General features: G+C 37.0%; 1 protein-coding gene across 2 annotated transcripts in view; it reads right to left on the bottom strand.

The window, feature by feature from the left end:
• Positions 1-15,909, bottom strand: part of LOC131145098 (uncharacterized) — a 79,384-nt gene extending 63,475 nt beyond the window's left edge. The window contains exons 1-4 of one of the 2 annotated variants that reach the window (XM_058094176.1): positions 15,658-15,909; positions 8,729-8,846; positions 8,407-8,616; positions 7,976-8,026 (exon numbers count right to left, since the gene is read on the bottom strand). In XM_058094176.1, the coding sequence (XP_057950159.1) occupies positions 7,976-8,026; positions 8,407-8,583 (228 nt within the window). In that variant the 5' untranslated portion in view covers positions 8,584-8,616; positions 8,729-8,846; positions 15,658-15,909. The remainder of the gene's footprint in view (positions 1-7,975; positions 8,027-8,406; positions 8,617-8,728; positions 8,847-15,657) is intronic. The other variant, XM_058094177.1, reaches the window with a different exon arrangement.
• Positions 15,910-16,369: the final 460 nt, after the last annotated feature.

Here is a 16,369-nt window from a genome sequence, read left to right as displayed (position 1 = left end):
ATGATAATGAATGTGTGCAAGAAATCATATGTTAAATATTGGAATCGTTATTTGAATAATGGGGGAATTAAGAATGCCTACTGAGTTTGTGGTTGCTCACCCTATTCCTTAATAATTTCAGGTTCAAACTAAAGGAGAGCTCCACCTGCTTAGTTCTCCAAGATACTCCCATTTTGACATGTATTACAGGTTGGCAAGAAGACAATAAGGATACTTGGCATCTGTTTGGTTTTTGGCGGTTATGCATGTAGACTAGGGAGTGTGAAAAATGTAAAGGACAGCTCAATTTAAAGAGCTTGTCACTGAATGAAAAACGTTTTTTTGTTTTTTTATGATATATATATATATATATATATATATATATATAAAAGTCTTGTGTTTTCAATAAATGTTCACTTCTAATTGGTTTTTAACTTGTTTCCAAATGACGATTAGTAAAACAAATATTTGCCTAGGCCTAGTGACTCCAATTGGATTTTAGATGGAGTCATGGCCGGTCACGTGCCAAAAATAGGGACGTGAGCCTAAGGCTTTGATGCAAGTATACTCTCAGCTTTCTGGGAAAGCACCAGTTTACTCTCCATCTTGTCGGGGAAATGTTACCATAACTGCCACCCTTGTAATTATGCGTAGAGAAGACCAGTCTAGTTTTCAAGGTGCTAGATTAGAAGTCTTTGATTTTCATGGTGATAGTCCTCCCAATGAGTTTGAAGATTGGATATAAACATTAGAAAATTACTTTCATTGGCATGGGCTGAGTCGACATGTATAACCTTAGGGAAACCTGAGAAACTGTATCTAGACTCTTAAGGCAACACTGGCATTTGGTGGCTCAAGCACGTGGCCATTCAAACATGGGATGAGATGAAGCTCATTATGCTGGATCAATTTGTTCCTCCAAACCATCAGCAACACATTCACCTACAACTTTTTTTTTATTGTGAAACAAGAAAATCACATGACTGTCTTCAACTAGACCACCAAGGGTTGAGGCCTAGGATTGCATCCAACCTTGAAGCATGTTGCCTCCGTACAGTTGGTGATGCAACTCAGATTGCAACTCAGGTAGAAGAGAATATGCGGTTTCATGTTTCCAAAGCTCTGCCTCGGTTTGATAATGCCTCTTGTACTTCACAAACCAGTTGACCAACCAGTTAAGGGTGTTTTCCCAGCTCCTTTAAAGGATCCGGATCCTACTCATATGGGTTCTAAAGTTCAGACTGGAACTTGTTGCTTCTAGTGCCAGGCCTACAGTCCTGTACCACTCAGTGCACTATCAATGTCATTGCACTTGAAACAAATTGAAAGGAACTACTCTACAAGAAGAAAAATTCAGCACAGAACAGAGAGAGATGAAGATGGGAAAGAAGAATTTTGTCTTCCTTATTTTTTCACTTATAGAACTGTACACTCGGGGGAAGATAAATAGGGAGAAGGAAAAGATAACAGAAAAAGGGAACCTCGAACAGAGTAGGGAAAATAACTGCCCAAAACAGAAATAAAAAAAGAAACAACTATCTGTTGGAGCCATTCACATGGGTGCTCTTTCTTCAGATTTCTGGTGGGAGCGAGGGAGCTGAGCTGGAGTTGCAGAATGGGCATGCTGAGCTGGAGTTGGATATCTGGCATCTTTAATTTGTAATAGCCCCCCGCAAGATGGAGAGTAGATGTTTTCTACTCCCATCTTGGACAAGTGAGAATAAAAGAGAGAAGAGGCTATAGGTTTGGTGAACATATCTGCCATTTGCTAGTGGTTGTTGACATGGTGAGTAATGAGACTACCGTCTTGAATTTTTTCACGAATGAGATGACAATCTAGCTCAATGTGCTTTGTGCGTTCATGGAAAACTGGGTTTGCAGCAATGTGTAAGGCAACTTGGTTGTCACAGAAAAGTGTGGCAGGTTGGGGATGAGTCACTTGGAGATCATTCAAGAGGTAACGGATCCAAGTCAATTCGCAGCAAACCATTGCCATGGCTCTGTACTCTGCCTCTGCAGAAGACCTGGAGACGGTGTTTTGTTTTTTGGATAGCCAAGAGATCAGAGAGGAACCAAGGAAAACACAGTAGCCGGTTATGGATTTTCGGCTATCAGGACATGAACCCCAATCACTGTCACTATTTGCCTTTAACTGTAAACTGGAATCTGAAGGATAAAAAAGTCCTTGACCTGGCGCCATCTTTATATATCTAAGAACCTTGTGTGCTGCATTTAAATGAGGGACTCGTGGAGTTCCCATGAACTGGCTGAGGAGTTGAACAGAATAAGAGAGGTCTGGTCGAGTGATGGTCAGGTACATCAAGCGGCCAATGAGTCTTCTGTAAATGGTGGGATCTCCAATAGGTTCTCCTTCATCTCTCGACAACTTGAGATTTTGATCCAAGGGAATTTTAGCAAGTGTAGACCCAATGGTTCCCGTATCTGATAGAATGTCCAATGCATACTTTCGTTGACAAAGATGGATTCCCTTTGCTGATCGTGCAACTTCAATGCCAAGAAAGTATTTGAGTTGCCCGAGATCTTTGATTTTAAACTTTTCATCCAAAGCTCCCTTAAGTTTTTCAATAGATCTCATGTCATTGCTGGCCATAATTATGTCATCAACATAAACTAGGATGGCTGTGAAGGAACCATTATGCATTCGGGTAAACAAGCTGTAATCTCCTTTAGATTGGGTGTAGCCATGCTGGATGATGAAGGAGGAGAGTTTAGCATACCATTGCCTCGAGGCTTGTTTAAGGCCATACAAACTTCTAAGCAGCCTGCAAACCTTTGTTTCATCTGCTGTGCAATAGCCAGGTGGCAGCTTCATGTACACTTCTTCATCAAGATCCCCATGAAGGAAGGCATTGTTGACATCGAATTGATGTAGATGCAGACCTTTGACTGCTGCCAATGCTAGTAAAGCTCTGACAGATACCATCTTAGCTACTGGGGAGAAAGTTTCATGATAGTCTATGCCCTCTTCCTATGTGTATCCTTTGCAGACCAATCTGGCCTTGTATCGTTCAATGGTCCCATTGGCATTGTATTTTATCTTGTAAACCCATTTGCATCCGATGGCTTTCTTACTAGGAGGAAGCTCTGTGATAGTCCAGGTTTTATTCTGTTCAAGAGCTGCAATTTCAGTCACCATAGCTTTCTCCCAATTAGGATCCTTAACAGCATCATGATATAAATAGGGTTCAGTGTTTTTAGTGATTGTGGTGACAAAGGCCTTGTGTTTAGGTGTAATGTTATGATAGGATAAAGAGGCACAAAGTGGAAAAGGACTACCTGGAGCTGCAGGACCTCGTTTCTTGTTGGACTCCTGTGAATGGGTGAGAAAGCCAGTAGAGCTAGCTTGCTGACAGATAAAGTGTTCAAGGTGAGGTGGTGGCTTCTTGGTTCTAGTAGATCTCCTTGGGAGATGAGGACTGTTTATAATGTGGTCTAGGGTTTCACCAGGAGATTGAGGTGATGTTGAAGGCTGACTTGGTGTGTTTTGTGGGCTGTCATGTTCAATGGCATTAGCTGGTGTATAAGAGTCTTCATAGGAAAAATCCATGATGGTAGGCTGAGGAAAAGGAAGCTGAGTAGTTAGGACAGCGGTGGCTTCTTCAGATTGCAAGGGGAAAATGTCTTCATGAAAAACGACATTCCTTGAGATAAATATTTTTTTAGTTTGCAAGTCCATTAGTTTGTATCCTTTCACCCCAAAGGAGTATCCCAAGAAAATACACTTTCTTGCTCTTGCGTCAAATTTGTGCCTATTATTTGAGAGAGTTGAGGCAAAAGCTAAGCAACCGAAGAGTCTGATGTGGGCATATGCAGGCTTGGCTTTAAAAAGGAGCTCAAAAGGACTTTTGGATTTTAAGATGGCAGATGGAGTTCGGTTAATGAGGTAGACTGCTGTCAGCACACAGTCACTCCAATATCTGACAGCAAGCCCACTTTGGAATCTCAAGGCTCTTACAACATTTAAGATGTGCTGGTGTTTTCTTTCAACTCTAGCGTTTTGTTCAGGGGTCTCCACACAAGTTCTTTGGTGAATGATTCCCTTCTCATGATAAAATTGTTTCAGATCAAATTCCCCTCCATTGTCACTCCGAATGGTTTTGATTTTGGTTGCAAATTGAGTTTCTATCAGGGCACAAAATCCTTTTAAGGTAGAACTTGCATCAGATTTAAATTTCAAAAGATACATTCAAGTGCACCTACTGAAGTCATCGACAATGGTAAGAAAATATCGGAAACCATCATAAGAAGCTTCATTACATGGCCCCCAGAGATCACAATGAATGAGTTCAAAACAATGTTCAGATTTGTGTTGACTACAAGGAAAAGGAAGCTTGTGAAGCTTGGCTAAGGGACAAACAAAACAAGGCTTAGTAGTTAGTGAAGTTTTGCATATAGGTTCAAGATTGACAAAATCTAATTTTACTGATGAAGGGTGTCCTAGGCAGTAGTGCCAAAGGTCCATGTTCTGGCTGTTGGTAATTGCAGCTGTTTGTGGTGATATGTTGGTGGCTTTGGATAGAGCTTGAGTCAAAGATGCTAGAGGAACTTCATTCTGCAGCAAATGGTATAACCCATTCTTCACCTCACCCATTCCAATCGTGCGCCAAGTCAAAAGGTCTGAATAAAACAATTTTTAGATAAGAAAATAAGACAACACTTCAAGGTGTGAGCCAATTTTCTGGCAGAGATGAGATTGAAAGAAAAGGATGGAACACACAGGACATTGTGAAGAATAAGGTCTTTTGTTGGTCTCACTGTGCCAATGTGGGTCACAGCGACAGCTTCTCCATTAGGCAAGGTTACAGAGTAGGAGACTTCAGCTGTTATGGAAGTGAAGAAACAGGTCGCATAGACCATATGATCTGTTGCACCCGTGTCAATTATCGAGGGAACAGCTGAAATGTCTTTGGGTTTGCTTGTGTAAGCTGAGAGACAGAGAGGTATACCAGAGAACTGAGGAATGTGTGCATCAGGAGGAGAAGCTATGGCAGTTTGAACAGAATGCACCGAGGCTTGACTGGTCTGCCTGAGCATGGCCATTAGTTCCTGGTATTGCTCTTGAGTTATAGTGCTTTGACCTCCATGAGTTCCTTGTTCTGGAACAGGTAGAGGAGATGCTGAAACCTGATGAGCATACGAGCCAATAGGTGGAGTTCTACCATGAAGTCTGTGCCCTGGAGGATAGCCATGAAGTTTGTAACATTTTTCTATAGTATGTCCAGGAATATGGCAGTGATTGCACACTAGTTTGCTAGGATTGGCCTTGAAACACCTCTCCAAAGAGTGACCATGAATTTTGCAATGAGAACAATAGTATTTGTCACGTCTCTGAGAGCTGTTTTAAGGTGTGAGCTGTCTGGTGTTATCCTTGACCAGGAGAGCAAGAGGTTCCGTGGGAGAAGGGTCAGAAGATATCTCTCTACGCTTCTCTTCCTGTTGGATGATTGAATAAACCTCATTCAAATTGGGGAAAGGTTTAATGAGCAATATCCGTGCCTTCAAACCTTTGTAGGAGTCATTGAGTCCCATTAGGAATTTCATTACCCAGTCCCTTTGTTGATTTTCGATCACTGTTTTCAAGCCACCACAACTACAGCTAGGGATGGATTCATAGTTCATCAGTTCATCAAGAAGTGTTTTCAGCTTGGAGAAGTAACAACTCACCGAATCTTGTTGCTGCATCAGGGCAGCAATTCCTTGTTTGATTTCATAAATCCTTGGGGCATTTTTCTGTGCAAGACGATGCTCGAGCTCAACCCACAGCTGGTGTGCCGTTTCTGCATACAGGGTGCTGCATTTGTTGTCAACCGACATGGAGTTTTGCAGCCAAGTAATAACAATGTCATTGCAACGAAGCCAATGATCCATCAAGGGACTGTCAGGATCAATTGGCTCACGAATGCTGCCATCGATGAAACCCAGCTTGTTCTTAATACGCAAGGCACACTTCATTGATCTTGCCCAGGGATGATAATTGCTGGAATCCAATACTTGCGTGACGAGTAAAGCTCCAGAGTGGTCGTTGGTGCTGATGAAGTATGGGCTGCTGGGCTGTGATGGATAAAGATGGATTGAGTGATGGTTTGAGGCTGTTGAATTGGTGTTTTGGTTTTGGTTTTGATTGGTGTCTTGATTGGAATTGGTAGAGTCAGTTCGAGCCATTGAGACTAACTTGGCTCTGATACCATGAAACAAATTGAAATGAACTACTCTGCAAGAAGAAAAATTCAGCACAGAACAGAGAGAGATGAAGATGGGAAAGAAGAATTCTGTCTTCCTTATTTTTTCACTTATAGAACTGTACACTCGGGGGAAGATAAATAGGGAGAAGGAAAAGATAACAGAAAAAAGGGAATCTTGAGCAGAGCAGGGAAAATAACTGCCCAAAACAGAAATAAAAAAAGAAACAACTATCTGTTGGAGCCATTCACGTGGGTGCTCTTTCTTCAGATTTCTGGTGGGAGCTAGGGAGCTGAGCTGGAGTTGCAGAATGGGCATGCTGAGCTGGAGTTGGATATCTGGCATCTTTAATTTGTAATAGCACTTGCCAACAAGAAGGTGGAAGATGATACTATTATTGCTGAAACTGAGACTAGTGTCATTAGTGAAGATGAATGGTATCATTCTGCCTATAGTACCCGTCTAGTGCTTCATCAATATTTTTGCAGATTCAGCTAATCTGTCAGAAGTAGTTGGGTTATTTAATTATTGATGCTAGTAGCTGCACTAATGCAGTTTCAAAAGAAGCTGCATTTGAAGGTTGAGCCCCATCATCACCCTTACAAGATAACTTGGGTCAACAATACCACTCTGAAGATGGATGATTGTTGCTTGCTCACTTTCAAGTTTCAAGATTGGGTCGCTGGTGGAAACTATGCTGTGAGACATTTTTCCTCTCAAGATTTATCACTTTCTTTTAGGGCGCCCATGGTTGTACGACAGATGTCTTCCACAATGCTCGGGAAAATTCTTATCCTCTCCCCAACAACAACAAGAAGTACTAACTAATGCCTTCTCGTGATCTTCCAATGCAAAGTTGAAGCCCTTTATGCAGCCTGTTGACTATTATTGTGGTGACTGTATTCTTGGTCATTTTCCCACCCCAACAGGTCAAGTTCTCAATGGAGGACAGTTAATGTGCAACAGACAACCACAACTTGGTTAGATAGGTTTAAGCTTATCTGGAAGCCTCCCGAGGCAAGAACCATAATTGAGCCAGTTTAGTAGATATATGATAAGGTATTTTACCTTTTGTGATTATCCCTGGGATCGTTTTAATTATGTAGTCTTAGGGATTTTAAATGTAAGGGTTTAACCGTAATTTTCGAATTTCTTATTTTCTTGCAAATAATCATGGTAATAGGGTTTGGGGGGGCTTCAGATTAATGAAACTGAATTGTGTGTTTCCCCTATCCCTCTCTTCTTTCTTCTCCTTCCCTCTTTCTCCACAGCCAATCTCCACATTAGGCATTAGTGTTTTTTGTTATTATAATGGTGCTACAAATGCTCTATTTTTTTATTTTTTTATTTTTTTTTTATTTTTTGCATTGTGCAGTTCTTGGAACATCTGGAACAATTTATTTCACATATTTGCATGATAGTTTTCCTCCCTATGCAGAGGCTTCTTTTTTCAAATTTTGGGGCTCTTGAAGGAAGTAGACAAGATTCTTTAAAAAAAAAATTATGGATTGGAATGGAAGGATCTTCAAGAGCCAAGTGATTCCCTCAGATCTTTCATAATGTCAGACACTGTTTGTAGCCTCATTGCAGTGCTCTGCCTTGGATGCTTTTGAAGGAGCATCTTTAATTGATATGCAGAGAGACTACAAAGCATTTCTTTCAATTTTCTCTCAACTACATTTGTTTTTTCGTCTCACTTCCTTAGGAGGAAGGTCACTTAAGATTCTTATACTAAGCTCCAAAAAAGCAAAAGCTACGTAACAAAGTACAAAAAAGTCACATATTCTATACATACCGGATCTATCTGTGAATCAAAATGCCTTGAGACAATAATCCCAGCCACAGCCTGAAAAAATATTATATGACACAATGTACAATGAAATTAGGAATTCAGAAGCAGATAGTATCTAAATATATATATATATATATATATCCAACTAAAGAAGTTTTAAATTTTTTGTCATTTCACTTTTTTTTATATCAAGGTATGATCACATCATAAAGAAAATGAATGCTCAACTAATAAAAACTTGTTTAAGAACCATGAACTTCAAAAGAACTATCACTTCGAAGGAACCATAATCATGAATTTTCACAATGTGAAACTTCTAAGTTCAAACCCATTTCCAACCAATAAAGGAACACTCACAAAGAAGTTAAATAGTGCAATTTCATAAGTGTAACTTAAATAACCCAAATGGATGATTGGTATCCATCTTGCATTACCCTCATCTCGGTTTGTGTGAGAAAAGGCTGTCCATCTGGATCCCGAGAGAGGTGAACTTTCTGTCCTCTATTCTCTCCAGCATCATTCCATTCAGTGCTCACTTCAGCATTCATCCACATGGCATCCATGTCTGGTGGATCAACACAATCATCCCAATATTTGAAGCTGACAGCCATTCTAGTAGGATTGCTGGATGTTTCTTTTGGTCTCTAAATAGAAATTTAAAAAAGTAAAGAAATAAAGAATAGATTCAGTTTACGGTATAGCATAAGTATACATCGATGCAGCAAGCAAAAGAAAACCATGAGAAGACTTGAAAACCTCAGATCCTGAAATGCCAACTTCAAAATAATCCGATCAAATGTATAAGTGCCTCACCAGAGTTACAGTTTCATGTTAGGAACTCAACAGACAAAAGGTCTCTAAGATTGCTTCCGACCTAACACAGTCACAAAGAAACATAACAGAACATATAAGATACAGGAAAAACAATGAAATATAAAGAATTAAGCACAGCTGTAGTTAAAGGAAAATGAATAGAACACAGTATAATGCCAATAGATCATTTTTAAATCCTTTATTTAATTATTTTTTGCTTTCTGCTAAGCACCAGCAGACATCATTCTCAGTAGTTCCTAATCACGTTTGAAAAAAAGTTTTTATGACATGACCCTAAAAACTCAAGTATATTTCAATTTCCAAGATTAATAAGCAACAACACAAACTAAACTAGAGCTATCATTAAATGAAACACACACACACACACACACACACAGAATAACCATGTTCAAGTGAGCATAAAAAGAAGAATTTACATGGAGAAATATAACAAGTCGCACAGATTTAAATAAAGAAGTGATACTAGTCAGTCTGCCTCAATACAAATAAAAGTAACTAATTTGCTAGCTAACCCTTGTACTGCAGCATAGTGTCACAACACACAAGCAATTGGCCTTCATACTACCACAAGAAACTGTACTGTGTCGTGTGCACCAGACAACTGTGATACTCTAAAAAAAAATTCATATTTTTTTTTAGCTTCTTGTTTTTTCCACATGACCAAACCAAAATCTGTACTCATTATTATTTGAGCTCCTAAAATAATAACAACTGAAGCCAAATCATACCTCTTTGGTCAATTTAGACCTTTCATTCAAAATTATTTTGCTTGTTTGGATTTTACCCATTCGATAATAAAAATTCACCACTAATCACTTGTTTTCATCCGCTTAATACATATATATTTAGTTCATGACAACAGTTGATGAGTTTGAAATCTTTGGCATCATATATAGTTCATGAGATCAACATATCTTTGGATTATTGTTACTTTTTTAATTGTTTTCTTCCCATCACTGCCTGATGTCTTTGAGATTTTGCCCAAAAAAAAATTTGCTGTATTACACTTTGATCTTTTTGTTCATGACACATGCTTGGTTCAAGGCTAACCATATGGTCTGTTTTCTTTTCTTCTTATACTTCCATTTTGACTCCATTTACACTGCATTTGAGGCGCATGTCATACAGGGACCCGTCCTTTTATAAAACGGGTCCAAAACATTGAATCCTGGGGATTTCATTAGGTCAATAGGCAAAGCAAATAGTATTTATCTTATTCAGTACCATTCTTTGTAGCACATTGTGTTGGAATTTGGAAAGAAAATACAATACATTGAAAAACAAAAGGATTAGCTTGCGCGTTCTAATAAAATGATGCAACAAAGTGTTGATAAATGCAAGAACAAGCGCTCCTACACAACATGTAAGTGCATGAAAAGAACTACGAGATGATAGGTTGTGCATATCAATTTGAAACCACTAACCCCAAAGTTTTGTATGGTTTTGATGACACAAAAACATAAGTGTTCATAATTAAAATTAGGTAACATTTAGTCCACGGAATACCTAGGAATATGATGGAATATGATGAGAATGTAATACAAATTTTATAGGGATGTAATAATTTAAAAAGAAGTCACTCATGCAAAAGTTTATGTGGAATAAGAAAGGGATAGACAATCCATGGTGAAATTCTGCAATATTTATTCCTTGCTTGTTCCTCGTTGTCGATTCATATAATTTTTTGCATTGTTATTTGTTTTGTGGTAATAACACATTTTTTGCGTAAACTATCAAATTCTGCAATTATTACAATTCTATTGCTAGGAATAGACATTCCATGAACCAAACTTAACCTTATAATCTACTCTTTCTCTTGGCGAATTTGGAATAAGTTGTTTGATGTTTCTGGGGAACAGTGGGTTAGTCCTCCATCTCTAGAGAGTTTGTATCTAATCTGTGTAAGGGGTTTTGGTAAGGGAAGGCAAGGAAGGTGTTATGGAGAAATATGTTGCTTGCAGTGATTCAGTGTATTTTGTTGGAAAGTAATGTTGAGTTTTCAGGGTTCTACTCTTTGTTTACCAAAAATAAAAATAAAAATTATTATCTTCAAAATATTTCATTGCTAAAATATTAAATTGTTATGGATTTTCAAATATTATTTTCGTTTGCTATTTGTAAGGAATTTCATTATTGGAAAAAGATAATAATAATTGAATAAAGAATGCCATTCATGTGGTGGCTGTATTACATTTTAGTTAAACTTATTAGTATGTAACTTATTCTTAAATATAGCTTAGCTACATTTATTAGAGTTGGAAGTCAGTAGCCTTGAAAAGTTTTGCATTTAATGAAGTTAATATCTATTAAGCAATCTGAAGTTAAAAGGATCTTGGTCAAAGAAATGAGAAATCATTAACCTAACTGCCTAACCACGTCACATTTTAGACAACCAATCATATTCTTGGATTTTGAATGATTTTGAGTTAGGAAAGCCTGACTTAAACTGATAATTTTTACTTCAAAAACATTCAAAATGCAGATATATGATTGGTTGTTTAAATCTAACATGATTAGGCAACCTAACCTAATAAATTTTACAAGGAAAGGCATTCACTTATAGTAAGGAAAGAAGGAAAGATTTAACACTTATTTCCCTTATCGGTTTTTGTTATCATATATAGAAAGAAACAGAGTAACCTGCATGTTGTTATCAAAGACGACTTTAACTAGTTGTTATAGTGGCTTCAACATGATGAACACATACAATTCTTGACATTTTTACACCTTTTATTACAGGTGATTTTCCTGGCCATGTTTTGTAAATGGGTGGCACCCCATTGGTACCTTTTAACGAACTTTATCTTTGGGATCATTAAAAGAAATGATCTTGGCCAAGCTCTGTTTTGCAATTATATGGTCAATTGACCAACAGACGCTGTGACGTTTGTTTGATCCTTGGGTTGACTCATTTTGATTGGCCAATGACCTTACTATTAATGATTTAATAATTGAGATAATTATTAATTGGCTTATCCTAGCCCAAAGCAAGAAGAAGATTTAAATGCCATTAATACTCCTTCTCTGTTTGGAAACATTTTTTATTTGGCCTAAATTTTTTATTTAACTTAACATATTTTCGGAAGTTGAACTTTAATCAGAATACTGGAACATCTTTATACTTTCTCAGTTTGTTAAAGTCCTAATAGATACTATACACGCACGCACGTGCTCACATGTTTCAAATTGGATAGAGATGGCAAGTCAGCTGTGCATACAGAGCAATTCAATGGCATTGAGCTTGATCAATTGTTTATGCATTTGAGCTTTCTCACTGTAACCTAGATTTTGAGAGATTGTTTAGGAGTTAGGACCTTAGTGATTTGAACATATCCCATAATTGGGTGTGAGAGAAGTGGGTGCAGGTAGTTGGTGTATCGTGCAATGTTAGGAACCTTATGAGAGAGTGCTGCCTCAGTGGTACCTTTGCTGTAGGCCGTAGCAATAGTCATTAAAGGTGCAAGGTGCAGCAAGGTAGTGGCTCTTGTGCCCCAGAGAGCATGGGCCCAGATGACATGCATGAGGTACAGTGATGCACAAAGCACTTCAAGGCGCACCTCATTTTATTTTTCACTTGTCCTTAGTTTTTTTTTCTTTTCCCTCTTTAATCTAAGCCTTCCAATTTGTTTCATTGTGAATATGGCTATGGCGAAAAAAGGGTGAGTCTGCTCTACTGCTCACAAACAGAGCTGCTGTGACCCCAACCCCCTTGATATTTTTTCCCCTCTTTACTGTTCTTTTTCTTTTAGAAACTCTGGTGCATTTTCTGAATTTTTTGCTGTTTTTTTTTCTTTCCATTTCTGATACTAACACTCTGTAATGTGAACTCCCCCTCAAACTATATTACAGGGATTTTACATACAATTTTACTAAATGTGTAGCCCACACCTTCACTTTGCACCTATACTTAAGTACATTTTGTTCCTTGGTGTGCCTTGAGACTTTAACTAATGTGGCTGTAGCTTAGTTTGGATCATACAGAAGAAACAGAATCGTGAAAATCTCAAGAACTGCTTTTATGAAGTGGATGTAGGCACCAGTTTTTGGGGCTGAACCATTATAAGTGGTCGTGTTCTTCTGACCCTTGCACTTTTATTTTCTAGCGCGTATACATTGCATGCTTTATTTAATTGAATTTATGTGATATATTTGAGAGTAGAGACGAATTTTCTTTTAATTGGAATTGGTGTCAACCCAATTCATCTTTCCCCACCCTCCTTGAGGTTTCTAGGTAAGCCAACAGAAACGTAGGAACTCTACGAGAATAGTGATGGTTGACAAACTGTAATCTAGCATCTTTACAAAAATCAAATGAGAAAGAATGAAAAAGAGGTTGGAAAATAGCCCCAAAAGAACAAACAAAAAAAAAACCTAGGTGATAGATGAGTAAAACTATTAACATACAAATTGGTTATTATTGATAGAAGTCTTCAGGATAAAGTGCACATATAGATAATAAGATTTACAATAATCTTATTAAATTTTGTTTCAAAAGATTTTTCTATGATTTTTTACAGACTATAGACAAGATTTGAACTCTAAAACACCCTAAATCCGCCCAACCCCTTAATCACTTAAGCCAAGGCCCATCGGCAAGTTTTAGTGGAAGTTAATGGTATACTTGTGTTGCATTAGAAAACACAGAATTGGGACACCTTGAATTTGGAAACTGTGTGGAGTTTTGCTCAATTCCCCACGCAATTTCAAATCCAAGGCCTTTCATGTTTAGAAATGCTATTGTAGTGCATGTATAGTAGAAAGACAGGAAAACTATAACTAGATGAAGGCCAGAAATGGAAAGGTTTGGAAAATGTTCCGCAACATTAGCTCTTGAGAAGAGGATTTGAATTAGCACATGAGACATAATGACATAGGGAACATTGAAGATTTTTTTAATGAAAAATTTTTTAAAAATTCCAAACTTTTCCTTTCAAATCCCTTAGTACATCTATTAAGCTATGCTTACACTCTAAAACTGTCATTACTCATTCATCTGTCCAAACCTATAAGGTTCGCATTTTTTCTTAGGACAAATCTCAAGTTTGTCAACATAAAAATTAAAAATAACTTCAAATTACAATGAATTATATATACATCATTCATTTCGTCTGGCAAACAAGTTCAAAGAAAATTGGGAAGCCATGCCTACTGGCAAAAGCATACAAAGTTCTAAAAAATAAATTGTAACTACTAAAAGTCTTCATACAAATTTTAACTATTCCTCTCCAATAATAATTTTGATAATAAATACACCATTTAAAGCTTTCTAGGAATTTCCAATCCATCCTATGTGTGAACATGCATGTGGGCATAAATACAAGCATGTACATCCAATGTCTCCATTTGTGCCCCAAACCTTTAAACCTCACCCACTCTAAACATGAGCTCATTATTTTATGACATAGCTTCTCCTATGGTATAGACATCACAACTATTTTCATGGAGTTGAGGCCTTGAACCCATAAAGGCTTTGAAAAAATATATATATGCATGCATACATACATATAAATAAACATATACACACACATGCATACATACATTCATACATGTATGTATGTATGTAAACAAGAGAAGCTTTAGATTCTAATTATCTCTAACAGTAACGCAGAAATTAGTCATTTTTTTAGAAACCTTAAATCCCCCTTATTTAATGATAATACAAGAACAAAATCATCAATAGATTCTGCAAAGAAAAATTATCAACAGCTTCAGTTTTTAGACTTGAAGTTTAAGTTAACAATAGAAACATTATTGTTCACAAATCTATATTATGATAGAAAATTTTCTTGAAACTAAACCTTACACTACCTCCCCAACTCCCCTAAAAGAAAACCTAAAACCAGGGGCAGATGCAATGTTAAAATAACCAACAATAATCATAAAATCATAAAATTAAAAAATCAATTTTCTTCAGTGACTATAATTAAGATGAAAGAATAATATTTCTACAATGATTTCTAAGAATTGATAATGCTACAAGCCAGCTTTATTGGAGGACATCAATCATAAAAATAGTAGAGTGGCACATTGACAATAAGAATTGCAACAACAAATTAAAAACCATCCGCAAGCACATTAGTAAGTAACATCGCAGTGTGCAACCTCACAAATCTATTAAATTTATGGCCGTGGCTAATAAATAATATAAAAAAAATCCATCTACAAAAAAAGAAGCAACTAAGAAGAATTTAAAAATCATTGAAGTCATTTATAAATGAAACTTGGTCTTCAAAATGACTCAGTTTGCTTTTCGTACTACTTTGAGAGAATCAACAACTGATGCTGCTGAGGCCTGGGAAGTTCATCTAAAATCCTCAATGGAATGGCTCGTTGCAAAGGAAACCTTATTATGTGTTGTTAAAACCATGCATTTATTAAAAGATAATTGTTTGTTGTTGCTAAAAAAATTCATAAATCAAATCCTCCCGGTCCATTTCCGTGAGACAGCCAAAAGAACCCCTATTGAAATACAAACTTGCAGCAAAAACAGAAATATTTCTAAGATGCAATGACAGTTGTACATAAACATTTGTTAAACATCACTTAACATGCATCAAATTCCCTCGTGCAAATAGTAAATTGTGCGACTCAATGCAAACAACTTAACAACAGCACTTAAAAATCCACGCATAAAATTCTTTAAAAAAAAAACCCCCCACAAACATTTGAATTTACGAAAAAATAAATAAATAAATAAATCAACCCAAGTTCAAAGTACTCTGAATTTCAACTACCGGAATTTAAAAGAGAAAAAAACAGATACATTCAACGTCACCCTCAGCATGAATCAACTCTAAATCATTCAACAACGTGAGAGAGAGAGAGAGAGAGAGAGAGAGGGGTGGGAGTACCGGAAGAGGTGCAGGGTCCTCCAGGAAGTAAAAAGGACATGAAACCGAGGGGCGGATATGGAAATGGAGATCGGAGAAGAAAGGGGAAGAGTAAAGAGAAGGGCATGAGAGCGTGGAGGAAGTATGTACGTGGAGTTGCGTAACAGGAAGGCTTTTAAAGGGTAAAGCATCGTTGCCGGAGAGATTGCGATCCCAAAATAGCATTTGCCTCCCTCGCGCCACCTGTTCTCAGCCCGCGACCATCCTAGTCCCGCTGGATGAAGCTCAAGCACAACTTTTCAAAAACACAAAAAAAAAATATATATATATATATATATATATATATATATATATGTGTGTGTTGTAAATGAAATAAAGAGAGAATTATAAAAAAAAAAATTTAAAGTAAATAAATTTATATCTATAAAAATTCACCAATCTAATTCTTCAAGAATTAGATGTTGCTAATCATCTTTTTTTCTCAATTTTGATTGTAAAATATGTCCTTATATAAACAAAGATTGTATTAACATACCAAAAATTAATTACATAATGAATCATTATGTGAGCATACCAAAAGTTATAATATATTCTCAAGATAGTCATCTACATGTATAATATATATATTTTACAATAATATATATATACACACATAATTTCTAAATCCATAATTTCAATCCAATGCTGGCACGTGGTATTAATCTTTTTTTCTACATCTATTATTTACATCAGA

This window comes from Malania oleifera, chromosome 12 (genome assembly GCF_029873635.1).
Source record: "Malania oleifera isolate guangnan ecotype guangnan chromosome 12, ASM2987363v1, whole genome shotgun sequence".
Taxonomy (NCBI): Eukaryota; Viridiplantae; Streptophyta; class Magnoliopsida; order Santalales; family Ximeniaceae; genus Malania; species Malania oleifera.
This window is presented reverse-complemented; position numbering and strand designations above follow the sequence as displayed.